This window comes from Oncorhynchus mykiss, chromosome 2 (genome assembly GCF_013265735.2).
Source record: "Oncorhynchus mykiss isolate Arlee chromosome 2, USDA_OmykA_1.1, whole genome shotgun sequence".
NCBI classification, from domain to species: domain Eukaryota; kingdom Metazoa; phylum Chordata; class Actinopteri; order Salmoniformes; family Salmonidae; genus Oncorhynchus; species Oncorhynchus mykiss.
Window position 1 is genome coordinate 3,651,729 of NC_048566.1, and position 16,877 is coordinate 3,668,605.

The 16,877-nt window shown below is 45.1% G+C and overlaps 1 protein-coding gene across 11 annotated transcripts in view; it reads right to left on the minus strand.

The window, feature by feature from the left end:
- LOC110512975 (protein MTSS 1) overlaps window positions 1-11,675 on the minus strand; it is a 136,034-nt gene extending 124,359 nt beyond the window's left edge. For 7 of the 11 annotated variants that reach the window (XM_036935308.1, XM_036935299.1, XM_036935326.1 and 4 more), the window contains exons 1-3: window positions 11,083-11,674; window positions 8,415-8,476; window positions 2,818-2,891 (exon numbers count right to left, since the gene is read on the minus strand). In XM_036935308.1, the coding sequence (XP_036791203.1) occupies window positions 2,818-2,891; window positions 8,415-8,476; window positions 11,083-11,154 (208 nt within the window). In that variant the 5' untranslated portion in view covers window positions 11,155-11,674. Of the gene's footprint in view, window positions 1-2,817; window positions 2,892-8,414; window positions 8,477-11,082 lie in introns of all 11 variants that reach the window. The other 4 variants (XM_036935327.1, XM_036935317.1, XM_036935289.1 and 1 more) reach the window with 2 other exon arrangements.
- Window positions 11,676-16,877: the final 5,202 nt, after the last annotated feature.

Genomic DNA, 16,877 nt, shown 5'->3' on the forward strand with positions numbered 1-16,877 from the left:
ACTATAGTCTAATAATTACCACATGTTGTAGTGGGCTAACTATAGTCTAATAATTACCACATGTTGTAGTGCAGTGGGCTAACTATAGTCTAATAATTACCACATGTTGTAGTGCAGTGGGCTAACTATAGTCTAATAATTACCACATGTTGTAGTGGGCTAACTATAGTCTAATAATTACCACATGCTGTAGTGGGCTAACTATAGTCTAATAATTACCACATGTTGTAGTGTAGTGGGCTAACTATAGTCTAATAATTACCACATGTTGTAGTGTAGTGGGCTAACTATAGTCTAATAATTACCACATGTTGTAGTGTAGTGGGCTAACTATAGTCTAATAATTACCACATGTTGTAGTGGGCTAACTATAGTCTAATAATTACCACATGTTGTAGTGGGCTAACTATAGTCTAATAATTACCACATATTGTAGTGGGCTAACTATAGTCTAATAATTACCACATGCTGTAGTGTAGTGGGCTAACTATAGTCTAATAATTACCACATATTGTAGTGTAGTGGGCTAACTATAGTCTAATAATTACCACATGTTGTAGTGGGCTAACTATAGTCTAATAATTACCACATGTTGTAGTGGGCTAACTATAGTCTAATAATTACCACATATTGTAGTGGGCTAACTATAGTCTAATAATTACCACATGCTGTAGTGGGCTAACTATAGTCTAATAATTACCACATATTGTAGTGTAGTGGGCTAACTATAGTCTAATAATTACCACATGTTGTAGTGGGCTAACTATAGTCTAATAATTACCACATATTGTAGTGGGCTAACTATAGTCTAATAATTACCACATATTGTAGTGGGCTAACTATAGTCTAATAATTACCACATGTTGTAGTGGGCTAACTATAGTCTAATAATTACCACATATTGTAGTGTAGTGGGCTAACTATAGTCTAATAATTACCACATATTGTAGTGTAGTGGGCTAACTATAGTCTAATAATTACCACATATTGTAGTGTAGTGGGCTAACTATAGTCTAATAATTACCACATGTTGTAGTGGGCTAACTATAGTCTAATAATTACCACATATTGTAGTGTAGTGGGCTAACTATAGTCTAATAATTACCACATATTGTAGTGTAGTGGGCTAACTATAGTCTAATAATTACCACATGTTGTAGTGGGCTAACTATAGTCTAATAATTACCACATGTTGTAGTGGGCTAACTATAGTCTAATAATTACCACATATTGTAGTGGGCTAACTATAGTCTAATAATTACCACATATTGTAGTGTAGTGGGCTAACTATAGTCTAATAATTACCACATGTTGTAGTGGGCTAACTATAGTCTAATAATTACCACATGTTGTAGTGGGCTAACTATAGTCTAATAATTACCACATGTTGTAGTGTAGTGGGCTAACTATAGTCTAATAATTACCACATGTTGTAGTGTAGTGGGCTAACTATAGTCTAATAATTACCACATATTGTAGTGGGCTAACTATAGTCTAATAATTACCACATGTTGTAGTGTAGTGGGCTAACTATAGTCTAATAATTACCACATGTTGTAGTGGGCTAACTATAGTCTAATAATTACCACATATTGTAGTGTAGTGGGCTAACTATAGTCTAATAATTACCACATGTTGTAGTGTAGTGGGCTAACTATAGTCTAATAATTACCACATGTTGTAGTGGGCTAACTATAGTCTAATAATTACCACATGTTGTAGTGCAGTGGGCTAACTATAGTCTAATAATTACCACATGTTGTAGTGCAGTGGGCTAACTATAGTCTAATAATTACCACATGTTGTAGTGGGCTAACTATAGTCTAATAATTACCACATGCTGTAGTGGGCTAACTATAGTCTAATAATTACCACATGTTGTAGTGTAGTGGGCTAACTATAGTCTAATAATTACCACATGTTGTAGTGTAGTGGGCTAACTATAGTCTAATAATTACCACATGTTGTAGTGTAGTGGGCTAACTATAGTCTAATAATTACCACATGTTGTAGTGTAGTGGGCTAACTATAGTCTAATAATTACCACATGTTGTAGTGTAGTGGGCTAACTATAGTCTAATAATTACCACATGTTGTAGTGTAGTGGGCTAACTATAGTCTAATAATTACCACATGTTGTAGTGTAGTGGGCTAACTATAGTCTAATAATTACCACATGTTGTAGTGTAGTGGGCTAATTATAGCCTAATAAATACACCTCAGCCAGGATGTTCAACTTCACACAGGATTCCATCACAGAACGTTCAGCATGAACAACAGGACAACAGAACAGTAGAACAGACTTCCTAATTCCGCCAATTCTTCTCCCATTGTCTATGGGGCTGTATGAGTGCCTCTGGTCAAGACCTCCTGCACCTCATCCCCCCCCCCCATCCCCTCACCCTTGGATGGGGACATAGTCCTACCTCCTGCACCTCATCCCCCCCTTACCCCTAGACGGGGACATGGTCCTACCTCCTGCACCTCATCCCCCCCCCCCATCCCCTCACCCCTGGATGGGGACATGGTCCTACCTCCTGCACCTCATCCCCCCCCCCCCTTACCCCTAGACGGGGACATGGTCCAACCTCCTGCACCTCATCCCCCCACCCCCCCCCCCCCCATCCCCTCACCCCTGGACGGGGACATGGTCCTACCTCCTGCACCTCATCCCCCCCTCCTTTCCCCTAGACGGGGACATGGTCCAACCTCCTGCACCTCATCCCCCCCCTCCTTTCCCCTAGACGGGGACATGGTCCAACCTCCTGCACCTCATCCCCCCCCCCCCCCCCCCCCCGAACGGGGACATGGTCCTACCTCGTGTGTTGGTGGCCAGGTCAGCCACTTTCTGAAAGGCATCCAGGAACGCTGCAGCTGCAACCACGGTCGCCCTGGAAACAGAAACAGAACCCAGCTGGTCACGTTTTGGCTCTTAACTGAAGTGAACACACATGTACCGACCAACCGACCGGGCACATGATTAGCCATGGGTAGCGTCCCAAACAGCGCCCTTATTCCCTATGGTGCAGTACGATACAAAAGTAGTTCACTTTTAGGGAATTTGGGAAGCAAATACTGTTGAGCCTGGTTGAAGCCGTTAGCCATCTCTATCTGAGATCTACTGTTGGGCCTGGTTGAAGCCTTGAGCTATCTCTATCTGAGATCTACTGTTGGGCCTGGTTGAAGCCTTGAGCTATCTGAGATCTACTGTTGGGCCTTGTTGAAGCCTTGAGTTATCTGAGATCTACTGTTGGGCCTGGTTGTAGCCTTGAGCTATCTCTATCTGAGATCTACTGTTGGGCCTGGTTGAAGCCTTGAGCTATCTCTATCTGAGATCTACTGTTGGGCCTGGTTGAAGCCTTGAGCTATCTCTATCTGAGATCTACTGTTGGGCCTGGTTGAAGCCTTGAGCTATCTCTATCTGAGATCTACTGTTGGGCCTGGTTGAAGCCTTGAGCTATCTCTATCTGAGATCTACTGTTGGGCCTGGTTGAAGCCGTTAGCTATCTCTATCTGAGATCTACTGTTGTTTGAAGGGAAATGGCCAGGGGCTGCTAGTTATTATAGCGTTATTAGGCCTATACTGTTAGCTGACGTTCATTCACAACAAGACAACAAGAATGTGTTTCCTGTCTGTCTGTCTGGCCACGGGCCTCACTTTAACATCTCTGTTAATGACCCTTAATGACCGTGATAACAGGCAGAGATAGGGTCTACAGCGTTCAGCTTTTCATCACAGTGGAACTAGAAGTCTGAATGGCGAGGCTGTTGAAATGTTTGGAATGTCTTGTCTGGTCTGCAGTGTGCGGAAAGGAGCCGTCTGAAATCTAGGTAGCTCATCAGAGTCCCTGTGCTTTGACTGCTGAGGTACGTCACATGATTCAGATCTCAGGGTCAGGGCTAGTCAGACCTAGGCAGGGCTGTTAACGAGTCGTCTTGGATATCAGCAGTAGTTTCTCTGTGACGCACACACACACACACGCGATTGTTAACTGGTCTTGGATTACATCAACATGGGATGGGAGTACTATCAGTCTCCAGGCTATGTGACGCAAACAAAACCAGAAACCGTGTACTATGCAAACACACTTACACACGAACACACCTCTGGAACACTGAGAACAATGCCAGTAGTCATGGTGACTGTGGTTGACGTAGATCTGTAAACACATGTGTCTGTCAGACCAGTAAGGCATGCCTAGAGCTCAGCTGATGATAACAGTGACAGTAGGTGACGGAGATCTGTAAAACACATGTGTCTGTCAGACCAGTAAGGCATGCCTAGAGCTCAGCTGATGATAACAGTGACAGTAGGTGACGGAGATCTGTAAAACACATGTGTCTGTCAGACCAGTAAGGCATGCCTAGAGCTCAGCTGATGATAACAGTGACAGTAGGTGACGGAGATCTGTAAAACACATGTGTCTGTCAGACCAGTAAGGCATGCCTAGAGCTCAGCTGATGATAACAGTGACAGTAGGTGACGGAGATCTGTAAAACACATGTGTCTGTCAGACCAGTAAGGCATGCCTAGAGCTCAGCTGATGATAACAGTGACAGTAGGTGACGGAGATCTGTAAAACACATGTGTCTGTCAGACCAGTAAGGCATGCCTAGAGCTCAGCTGATGATAACAGTGACAGTAGGTGACGGAGATCTGTAAAACACATGTGTCTGTCAGACCAGTAAGGCATTCCTCGAGCTCAGCTGATGATAACAGTGACAGTAGGTGACGGAGATCTGTAAAACATTGGTTTCAGCGTGTCATCTTAGCGTGCCGAGGACTTACGCAGCTCTGCTTGGTCATTAAACATACGTTCAACGATGTTCCAAATGGCAACTGATCCCCTACATTAAGTGCACTTGTTTTGACCAGGGCCCCACACTAGATCAGTGTGGTTGGACAACATGGTCTACACAACAGACCACACAGAGGCCATGGAGAAGTGGCCATATTGACTGTCCTGTTACAGAATGTACGGGCCAAATGTCACCCTCTTTCCTACAGATGTAGTCAGAAGTTTACATACAGTGGGGGAAAAATGTATTTAGTCAGCCACCAATTGTGCAAGTTCTCCCACTTAAAAAGATGAGAGAGGCCTGTAATTTTCATCATAGGTACACTTCAACTATGACAGACAAAATGAGAAAAAAAAATCCAGAAAATCACATTGTAGGATTTTTAATGAATTTATTTGCAAATTATGGTGGAAAATAAGTATTTGGTCACCTACAAACAAGCAAGATTTCTGGCTCTCACAGACCTGTAACTTCTTCTTTAAGAGGCTCCTCTGTCCTCCACTTGTTACCTAAGTAAATATAAATACTAATACTATATAAGACAAATACTGTTATACCTGTTTCATTCAGCATCTTCACAAGGTCCTTTGCTGTTGTTCTACACACTTTTTTGCACACTTTTTGCACAAAAGTACGTTCATCTCTAGGAGACAGAACGAGTCTCCTTCCTGAGCGGTATGACGGCTGCATGGTCACATGGTGTTTATACCTGCGTACTATTGTTTGTACAGTCAGGCATTTGGAAATTGCTCCCAAGAATGAACCAGATTTGCGAAGGTCTTGGCTGATTTCTTTTGATTTTCCCATGATGTCAAGCAAAGAGGCACTGAGTTTGAAGATAGGCCTTGAAATACATCCACAGATACACCTCCAATTGACTCAAATGATGTCAATTAGCCTATCAGAAGCTTCTAAAGCCATGACATAATTTTCCGAAATTTTCCAAGCTGTTTAAAGGCACATTCAACTTAGTGTATGTAAACTTCTGACCCACTGGAATTGTGATACAGTGAATTATAAGTGAAATAATCTGTCTGTAAACAATTGTTGGAAAAATGACTTGTGTCATGCACAAAGTAGATGTCCTAACCGACTTGCCAAAACTATAGTTTGTTAACAAGAAATTTGTAGAGTGGTTGAAAAACGAGTTTTAATGACTCCAAGCTAAGTTTATGCAAACTTTCGACTTCAACTGTATATAGGGCACTACTTTTATGGGCCCTGGTCAAAAGTAGTGCCCTATATAGGGAATAGGGTGTGATTTGGGATGTAGAGTCTGTCCCAGAACAACAGAATTCTTTATCAACTCAAAAGGTATACATTCGTCTGATATGAAATGACTAACATCCGTTTGACCAGAAATGAACAACACTGTCCTTGTCAACCTGTAATGGTATTACCACAGACTGTGTTGTAGCGGGTTGGAGCTAACCACTACACACAAGGGTGTGTTGCTAGTCTCTTGCGGAAAAATACACACACACACACACACACACACACACGCGCGCACTCGCCCACACACACACAAAAAGACACACACTCTCCACAAGCACATTCAATTATATTTAAAGGGAGAGGGGAGCCACTACAGGGGAAACCTCTGGTTGAGTTAGTCTCTGTTGGATACTACTGTGCACTATATAGGGAATAGAATGCAATTTGGGACGTGCACATACTGCGATTACACAGTAATACACAACAACCACATATTATCTGAAACATTATGTTGGGGGAAGTTATAATAAAAAAAACATTTTGCTACGAAAAAGCAACGAATGGATTTAAACACTATAATTAGATAACTTCCTAGAAGGCAGTGTGGAAGAGGACAGCTAAATGACAGAGCACTTAACCCTCCCCTAACATTATTACAGAGTAAGACACACTGCCTTTCAGCCTGTCTTCCAATTCTACCCAGCAGAGATCACCAGAGAGGTGGGTAGAGGTAGTAGCTAGACTGGGTGATTCTACCCAACAGAGATCACCAGAGAGGTGGGTAGAGGTAGTAGCTAGACTGGGTGATTCTACCCAACAGAGATCACCAGAGAGGTGGGTAGAGGTAGTAGCTAGACTGGGTGATTCTACCCAGCAGAGATCACCAGAGAGGTGGGTAGAGGTAGTAGCTAGACTGGGTGATTCTACCCAGCAGAGATCACCAGAGAGGTGGGTAGAGGTAGTAGCTAGACTGGGTGATTCTACCCAGCAGAGATCACCAGAGAGGTGGGTAGAGGTAGTAGCTTGACCAGTGTTTTAGTGGGACATCTCAGCCCTCAAATGAACAGACTCAGAGAGGACAATGGGGCAGAACTAGACCCGACACAGTTTCTTATTTTCCTTCTAGAGACATCTATCCTGCTTATTTATTTATGCATTTGTGTGTACTTTTTACCTCTTTTTCTCCCTAATTTCGTGGAATCAAATTGGTAGTTACAGTCTTGTCCCATCGCTGCAACTCCCCTACGGACTCGGAAGAGGCGAAGGTTGAGAGCCGTGCGTCCTCCGAAACACGATCCTGCCAAGCCGCACTGCTTCTTGACACACTGCTCGCCTTAACCCGGAAACCAGCCGCACCAATGTGTCGGAGGACACACCGTCCAGCTGGCGACTGAAATCAGCTTGCAGGCGCCCAGCCCACCACAAGAAGTCACTAGAGCGCAATGGGACAAGGAAATCCCGTCCGGCCAAACCCTTCCCTAATCCGGACGACGCTGAGCCAATTGTGCGCCGCCTCATGGGCGACACAACCTGGGATCAAACCCGAGGCAGTGCCTCAAGCGAAGCAGTGCCTAACAGGCTGACTACACCGCACATATCGCATGCACTGCAAAATAAATTCTGAAATCTATATTATTAAATTATTGCACCCACACTGCTCGCGCGCAAACGAGCGTCTGCGTTGCCAAGGGCTAAAATAGAAGTCAGTTCTATTTCTGACGCAGATCAAGCTGCAAGTCCTGCCTCTCCCATTTCCTCATTGGTTTATAGAAGCAGATACCCACGTGCAATCTCCTTATTGGTTATACCCACGTGGGTGACTGAAAGTGAACGAGGTCAGTGGCGGTAATGCACCTAATTTATGAAAGTTGCCAATCGCAACATAAAGTCAAGAGAAGAAAAGGCCTGGAAGGAGGAGAGACGACTAGAAACGATTCGGTAGCAACTACACCGTAGCTCAACCACAGCTGCCCTACAGATCTCAGATAGGTGGGTAGAGGTTGGAGGTTGGGGCGGAACCAATAACGATGGACACTTATTGGACAGCTCTTTTCTAGGACTTATCCTACAGCATGACACTTATTAAGGGTCTATACCTGTGGTAATAATGTGATGGTCCTGACTGTGGTCTAAGGGTCTATACCTGTGGTAATAATGAGATGGTCCTGACTGTGGTCTAAGGGTCTACCTGTGGTAATAATGAGATGGTCCTGACTGTGGTCTAAGGGTATATACCTGTGGTAATAATGTGATGGTCCTGACTGTGGTCTAAGGGTCTATACCTGTGGTAATAATGAGATGGTCCTGAATGTGGTCTAAGGGTCTACCTGTGGTAATAATGAGATGGTCCTGACTGTGGTCTAAGGGTATATACCTGTGGTAATAATGAGATGACTCACCTGAGTTGAGATTGTAGTTTCCCAGCCTTGCTGATAAAGTCTTCCCAGATGGGGTAGCTGTTCTGTGGAAACAAACACAAAGTACAGGAATATCAGAACATCTTGTTTTCCCTGAGCACAACATCTGTCAGAAACACAAAACAACATGATAACAAAACACACACACAGAAAAAACACTTTTTTAAAACCTTGGTCGTCCCATTGAGGTAAAAAAAAACTTGCTATTTTCCAAGCCAGATCTGCTCATCAAAGTGACGATGGACTAACCTATTAGACTTTATATTGACTATATTTTGTGAACACACAGTAATAAACACACAGTAATGAAAACACAGTAATAAACACAGAGTAATGAACACTACCGGCCAAACCCTCCCTAAACCGGACGACGCTAGGCCAATTGTGCGTCGCCCCACGGACCTCCCCGATCGCGGCCGATTGCGACAGAGCCTGGGCGCGAACCCAGAGTCTCTGGTGGCACAGCTACTGCTACGACTGCGCCACCCGGGAGGCCCTCAACAGCACCTTTCCAACCTCAGGGGGCTGAAGAAATTTGGCTTAACACCTAAAACCCTCACAAACGTTTACAGATGCACAATTGAGAGCATCCTGTCGGGCTGTATCACCGCCTGGTACGGCAACTGCACCGCCCACAACCGCAAAGCTCTCCAGAGGGTGGTGCGGTCTGCCAGCACATTACTGGGGTGTATCACCGCCTGGTACGGAAACTGCACCGCCCACAACCGCAAAGCTCTCCAGAGGGTGGTGCGGTCTGCCCAGCGCATTACTGGGCTGTATCACCGCCTGGTACGGAAACTGCACCGCCCACAACCGCAAAGCTCTCCAGAGGGTGGTGCAGTCTGCCCAGCGCATTACTGGGGGCAAACTTTCCGCCCTCCTGGACACCTACACCACCCAATGCCATAGGAAGGCCAAAAAGATCATCAAGGACAACAACCACCCGATGCCACAGGAAGGCCAAAAAGATCATCAAGGACAACAACCACCCAAACCACTGCCTGTTCGCCCCGCTATAATCCAGAAGGCGAGGTCAGTACAGGTGCATCATAGCAGGGACCGAGTGACTGAAAAACAGCTTCTATCTCAAGGTCATCAGACTGCTAAACAGTAATCTCCAGCACATCAGAGGCGGCTGCCTATAGACATAGATTAGGAATTACTGGCCACTATAAGGAAATGAAACACTAGCCATTTTAATAATGTCTCTGTATCTAGCATTACTCATCTCATATGTATAAACTGTACTCTATACTATTCTACGGTCTCTTAGTCACTTTTAAATTGTGTTTACATATTGCATCACCCATTTCATATGTATATACTGTATTCTATTCCATACTACACCACTGCCTGTTAAACAGCCATCACTAGCACATCAGAAGCGGCTACCTATAGACATAGATTAGGAATCACTGGTCACTATAAAGAAATGAAATACTAGCCATTTTAATAATGTCTCTGTATCTAGCATTACTCATCTCATATGTGTAAACTGTACTCTATACTATGTCACTGTATCTTAGTCACTTTAATTGTGTGTAAATATTGAAACACCCATCTCATGTGTATATACTGTATTCTATACTATGTCACTGTATCTTAGTCCAATGCTGCTCTGACATGTATGTATAGATATCCTTAATCCATTCCTTACTTAGATTTACCTGTATTTTGGGTATATGTTGTGAAACTGTTAGATATTACTGCGGAGCTAGAAGCACAAGCATTTCGCTACACCCACAATAACATCTGCTAAACACGTGTATGTGACCAATAAAATGTGATTGGAGTTGAGTAGTGTAATAGTCAGACAACGCTGCCATCCGGGAGGCCGAGGAGAAGATAAGTAAGGATGCTGTGTCTGAAAATGATTTGTAGCATTAGTGACCTTAGGAATGTCACCCTGTGTAACACTATACCGCCATAACACAGGAGACAGAGAGAGAGTGAGTGAGAGTGGGAGAAAGAGAGTGAGAGTGGAGAGAGGAGAGAAAGAGAGAGGAGAAAAAGAGAGAAGAGAGAAAGAGAGAGGAGAGAAAGAGAGAGGAGAGAAAGAGAGAAAGAGGAGAGAAAGAGAAAGAGAGAGAGAAAGAGGAGAGAAAGAGAGAGATAGAGAAAGAGAGAGCGAAACACACACCCATACAAACACACACAGCTCCTTAGCATCAGTAGCCGATTAATATTTCAAGAGCCTTGAAGGCAGAGACCTCCTGCTGAACAATAACCTAGATACCCACAGCAACAATAGATTCAGAGGTGAAGAATATAGATTTTATAGCATAACAGTGCATTTGACATTTGAAGAAAACACCCAAGCCTCATCCATGGATAACCCCGATCTAGTATTTTTGTTTGCCTCCATAAACTTCAGTCATTTGGCTTCATAGCTCTCAGTTCGGCCTGAAGAGAAAGCAAGCAGCTAGCCATGACATTATGATGATGCATGCCTTGTCATTATCTGAAATAAGTGTCAAATAATAACAGACAGTTAACATTATCTACTTAGCTATTAGCTAACCTTAGAGCCATTCCTACAGCACAGGTTACTGAATGAGTTAATATGGAGTTAGATAAGTAGCTATTAGCTATCTATCTCATGTACACTGTTATAAACACAATGATTCAGAAAGGGATAGGTTTGACTTACTTTCATGTCGCCTATCACACTCTGGAAAAGTCCCCCCAGTGCACTGCATTCCTTCTCAATAACAGACTCCATTTTTCTGGACAACTGAGTAACTGGTCAGTCTGACGGTCAAGCTGGACAGCTCCTGAACTTAAGAGTTGAAAGAAAACCTCGGGCTCTTTGAATACAAATCCTCGGCTATTTGAATACAAATAATTTCGCGTTAGTTAACTATTCACCGAACGAGTGGAAAAGAGCTTGACTTGATGCAGAAACGAATAAAAACCCGCTCCAGCCTATATAGGCTGGTTAGGCTCAGTCAAAAGCTCTCGGACAAGAGGTGAGACTGAGAGAAGAATAGTCGCTGACGAGATTTAAAACCCAATCGCTTCTCCACTCCCGGTCCATGATTCTCCAAATGACACAATTCCCGAAACGTATTTAATACAACATGTATAGATATAGATCCGATAGTCTCTGGATATTCAACGTAAACAACAAAATGATCTACTCAAGCACATTCCAACAACAGCTCCGTCTCAGAAGCTCAATGTATTACAACGCAATTTCAGCTGGTCGAGTCTGGAGACTATGCGAAGATCTCAATTCAAACATACTCCTCGCGTCCTCTCTGCTCTCTCCTCGTCTCCTTCTCAAAGCCCATTGGAGGAGAAGGTAAGAGAGGCGGGACCTCTGACTTTCTCATCCAATGGGTTTAGAGAAGGAGACGACGGGAGCGCAGAGAGGACGCGAGGAGTATACTATCCGCCGTAAAGGTACAGAGCGCATACCCGAATAGCGAAATTGCACCCCCCCTCGTGGCTTTGACGCGTGTGTTGGCTTCTTGCCTTTTTGCTCGAGATAGTTTATAAAAGGAACTACTGACTGATTTCTATCTTTCTCAACTCATCATAACTGCTATTTAAAACGGGAGAGAATATTATTTCCGGTTTAGAAACAAAATTGTTCATGGAAATCGACAAAAACACTATACTCACACTCACACACACTAACTACACTGACACTCTCACACAAAACCTACTACACACATTCACATACTGCGTTCAAAACAACTGTGAACTCGGAAAAATACGAGGTCAAATCATGACGTCATTGAGCTTCAGGCCCGAGTTCCGGAGATTGAATTCCTAGTTGGATGACCGTTCAAATTGATTTTTGACACTCGGAGCTCGTTTTTTTCCCCCCCGAGTTCACAGCAGTGGCGATTTTAGCATGTAAATATTGGTGAGGCAAACAATTTTTATTTTGTATTTATTTATGCCAGCAAAGCCACTACACAACACTACACAATACATTAATTGCACTATAACGGTGACATACAGTGGTGTGTAGTGCTTAAGTAAAACATACTTTAAAGTACTACTTAAGTAGTTTTTTTGAGTATCTGTACTTTACTTTACTATTTATATTTTTTATGACTTTTACTTTTACTTCACTACATTCCTGAAGGAAATAATAACATAGCTAATATGGCTGATTAGCTTAACCTTTTACGGCTGCTGTCTCTGTACAGGGATCAACATCAGCGGAAATTTCAGGGTGACAACTAATAGTACTCGATACAACTCAAACTTTCATTAAAACACACATGCAGGGTACTCAATTAGAGCTACACTCGTTGTGAATCTAGCCAACATGTCAGATTTTTAAAATGCTTTTCGGCGAAAGCATGAGAAGCTATTATCTGATAGCATGCAACCCCCGAAATACCCAAAGGGGACGTAAACAAAATAATTAGCGTAGCAGGCGCTACACAAAACGCAGAAATAAAATATAAAACATTCATTACCTTTGACGAGCTTCTTTGTTGGCACTCCTATATGTCCCATAAACATCACAATTGGGTATTTTTTTCGATTAAATCCGTCCATGTATACCCAAAATGTCCATTTATGAAGCCCGTCTGATCCATGAAAAAGCACCGTTCCAAAACGCAACGTCATTTTTTAAAATTAAAAAAGTTGCCTATAAACTTTGACAAAACACTTCAAACTACTTTTGTAATCCAACTTTAGGTATTAGTAAACGTTAATAATCGATCAAATTGATCACGGGGCGATCTGTATTCAATAGCAGCACGCTATACAAATGTGGTTTCTATTGACAATTGACATGTACAAACTATGGCATAAGGGGACAACGAGCGGATAAGAGGCAATCCGTAATTTCGATTAAGACCTTCGTAATGAGTGAGCTGGGACGGATGTTGTCAATATAACCATTTGTTCAACACCTTTGAAATGTACAGCGACAGAATTCAGAACATGGGCCATTCTTACAGTATTCTCCCTGTACACCAAGTCAGAGCCATAGGATAAATAAAGGCATATATTTTTTTTATTTTACCTTTATTTAAACTAGGCAAGTCAGTTAAGAACAAATTAGCTTCACTCTTGCGTATTTTATTTGCCTTTGTCGTGTGTTAATATTATTTTTGTTTAACTTGGCATCATTGGGTTGTATTCTGGGTCATGTGACAAATACTATTTATTTTGTAGTGGAGGGGGGCAACAACATTAACAAACGTGTGGTCCTGAGCAAAGGCTCATTGTTCAGATTTGAAGGGGTCTAGTGACATCTAGTGGCCAACACCTGCATAGCCTGTGAGGTGGTTTATGGAAACACAATTTCACCTGCATTTGGAAAACAGTATAAAAGTGGGACAAAGAGTACAAATGTGTAGGCATTGGGGTAAAAATCAGGACAAGCATTTTGCAAGGCATGAGGTTTCCCCCAAGACTAATGGTTTGTCTGGACGGGCTCATTTCAGACACATAAAACTAGTGCTTGTCTCCCTTCACCAACAGATGTCTCCCTAGACTTTGAAAACGGACTCGTCACAAGTGCAAGTTGGGATCCTTGGGACATACATACCATAAACCCTAACCCTAACCATAACCCCTATCCTATCCTTACCTAACCTTAACCATAACCCCTATCCTATCCTACCCTTACCTAAACCTTAACCATAACCCCTATCCTATCCTACCCTTACCTAAACCTTAACCATAACCCCTATCCTATCCTACCCTTACCTAACCTTAACCATAACCTTTGGTATTTGGTATGTTATTAGGATTCCCAATTAGCTGTTGAGAAAGCAGCAGCTCCTCTTCCTGGGGTCCAACACAGAACATGAAACATGACATAATGCAGAACATTATTAGACAACAGCTCAAGGACAGAACTACGTCAACACCTTAATAACCCTTAACCATTTTAATTATCAACTTCAACGGGGTGACGTCAGAGTTGGGACATCCCAAGGATCCCGTTTAGAACATGTCTCATATTACACGAAACGTTTAGGCTACATAATGTGACTTTTCTATGTATACAACATGGATGACACAGGTCAAACTTAACCAGTCGTCTATTAGACCGTCCACTCCAAAGAGCAGGCGATGTAGACCTATTCATGGAAAGCAGAAGCAGTTAGCTAGTCCGTCTAGACTGAGACAGAGAGTAGGCTTGTCCGTCTAGACTGAGACAGAGAGTAGGCTTGCCTGTCTAGACTGAGACAGAGAGTAGGCTTGTCCGTCTAGACTGAGACAGAGAGTAGGCTTGTCCGTCTAGACTGAGACAGAGAGTAGGCTTGTCCGTCTAAACTGAGACAGAGAGTAGGCTTGTCTGTCTAGACTGAGACAGAGAGTAGGCTTGCCTGTCTAGACTGAGACAGAGAGTAGGCTTGTCCGTCTAGACTGAGACAGAAAGTAGGCTTGTCCGTCTAGACTGAGACAGGGAGTAGGCTTGTCCGTATAGACTGAGACAGAGTAGGCTTGTCTGTCTAGATTGAGACAGAGAGTAGGCTTGCCTGTCTAGACTGAGACAGAGAGTAGGCTTGTCCGTCTAGACTGAGACAGAGAGTAGGCTTGTCCGTCTAGACTGAGACAGAGAGTAGGCTTGTCCGTATAGACTGAGACAGAGAGTAGGCTTGTCCGTATAGACTGAGACAGACAGTAGGCTTATCCGTCTAGACTGAGACAGAGAGTAGGCTTATCCGTCTAGACTGAGACAGAGAGTAGGCTTGTCCGTATAGACTGAGACAGAGAGTAGGCTTGTCCGTATAGACTGAAACAGAGAGTAGGCTTGTCCGTATAGACTGAGACAGAGAGTAGGGTTGGCTGGTCCTCCTCTAGGGGGGTAGCTTGTCCTCCTATATGAGGTAGCTGGTTCTCCTCTAGGGAGGTAGCTGGTCCTCCTCTAGGGGGGTATCTGGTCATCCTCTAGGGGGTAGCTGGTCCTCCTCTAGGGGGTAGCTGGTCCTCCTCTAGGAGGGTAGCTGGTCCTCCTCTAGGGGGGTAGCTGGTCCGCCTCTAGGGGGTAGCTGGTCCTCCTCTAGGGGGGTAGCTGGTCCTCCTCTAGGGGGGTATCTGGTCCTCCTCAAGGGGGTATCTGGTCCTCCTCTAGGGGGTAGCTGGTCCTCCTCTAGGGGGGTAGCTGGTGGGTAGCTGGTCCTCCTCTAGGGGGGTAGCTGGTCCTCCTCTAGGGGGGTAGCTGGTCCTCCTCTAGGGGGGTATCTGGTCCTCCTCAAGGGGGTATCTGGTCCTCCTCTAGGGAGGTAGCTGGTCCTCCTCTAGGGGGGTAGCTGGTCCTCCTCTAGGGGGTAGCTGGTCCTCCTCTAGGGGGTAGCTGGTCCTCCTCTAGGGGGGTAGCTGGTGGGTAGCTGGTCCTCCTCTAGGGGGGTAGCTGGTCCTCCTCTAGGGGGGTAGCTGGTCCTCCTCTAGGGGGGTATCTGGTCCTCCTCAAGGGGGTATCTGGTCCTCCTCTAGGGAGGTAGCTGGTCCTCCTCTAGGGGGGTAGCTGGTCCTCCTCTAGGGGGTAGCTGGTCCTCCTCTAGGGGGTATCTGGTCCTCCTCTAGGGGGTATCTGGTCCTCCTCTAGGGGGTAGCTGGTACTCCTCTAGGGGGGTAGCTGGTGGGTAGCTGGTCCTCCTCTAGGGGGGTAGCTGGTCCTCCTCTAGGGGGGTATCTGGTCCTCCTCAAGGGGGTATCTGGTCCTCCTCTAGGGAGGTAGCTGGTCCTCCTCTAGGGGGGTAGCTGGTCCTCCTCTAGGGGGTAGCTGGTCCTCCTCTAAGGGGGTATCTGGTCCTCCTCTAGGGGGGTAGCTGGTCCTCCTCTAAGGGGGGTAGCTGGTCCTCCTCTAGGGGGTAGCTGGTCCTCCTCTAGGGGGGTAGCTGGTCCTCCTCTAGGGGGTAGCTGTTCCTCCTCTAGGGGGGTAGCTGCTCCTCCTCTAGGGGGTAGCTGGTCCTCCTCTAGGGGGGTAGCTGGTCCTCCTCTAAGGGGTAGATGGTCCTCCTCTAGGGGGGTAACTGGTCCTCCTCTAGGGGGGTAGCTGGTCCTCCTCTAGGGGTAGCTGGTCCTCCTCAAGGGGGTATCTGGTCCTCCTCTAGAGAGGTAGCTGGTCCTCCTCTAGGGGGGTAGCTGGTCCTCCTCTAGGGGGGTAGCTGGTCCTCCTCTAGGGGGGTAGCTGGTCATCCTCTAGGGAGGTAGCTGGTCCTCCTCTAGGGGGGTAGCTGGTCCTCCTCTAGGGGGGTAGCTGGTCCTCCTCAAGGGGGTATCTGGTCCTCCTCTAGGGAGGTAGCTTGTCCTCCTCTAGGGGGGTAGCTGGTCATCCTCTAGGGAGGTAGCTGGTCCTCCTCTAGGGGGGTAGCTGGTCCTCCTCTAGGGGGGTAGCTGGTCCTCCTCAAGGGGGTATCTGGTCCTCCTCTAGGGAGGTAGCTTGTCCTCCTCTAGGGGGGTAGCTGGTCCTCCTCTAGGGGGGTAGCTGGTCCTCCTCTAGGGGGGTAGCTGGTC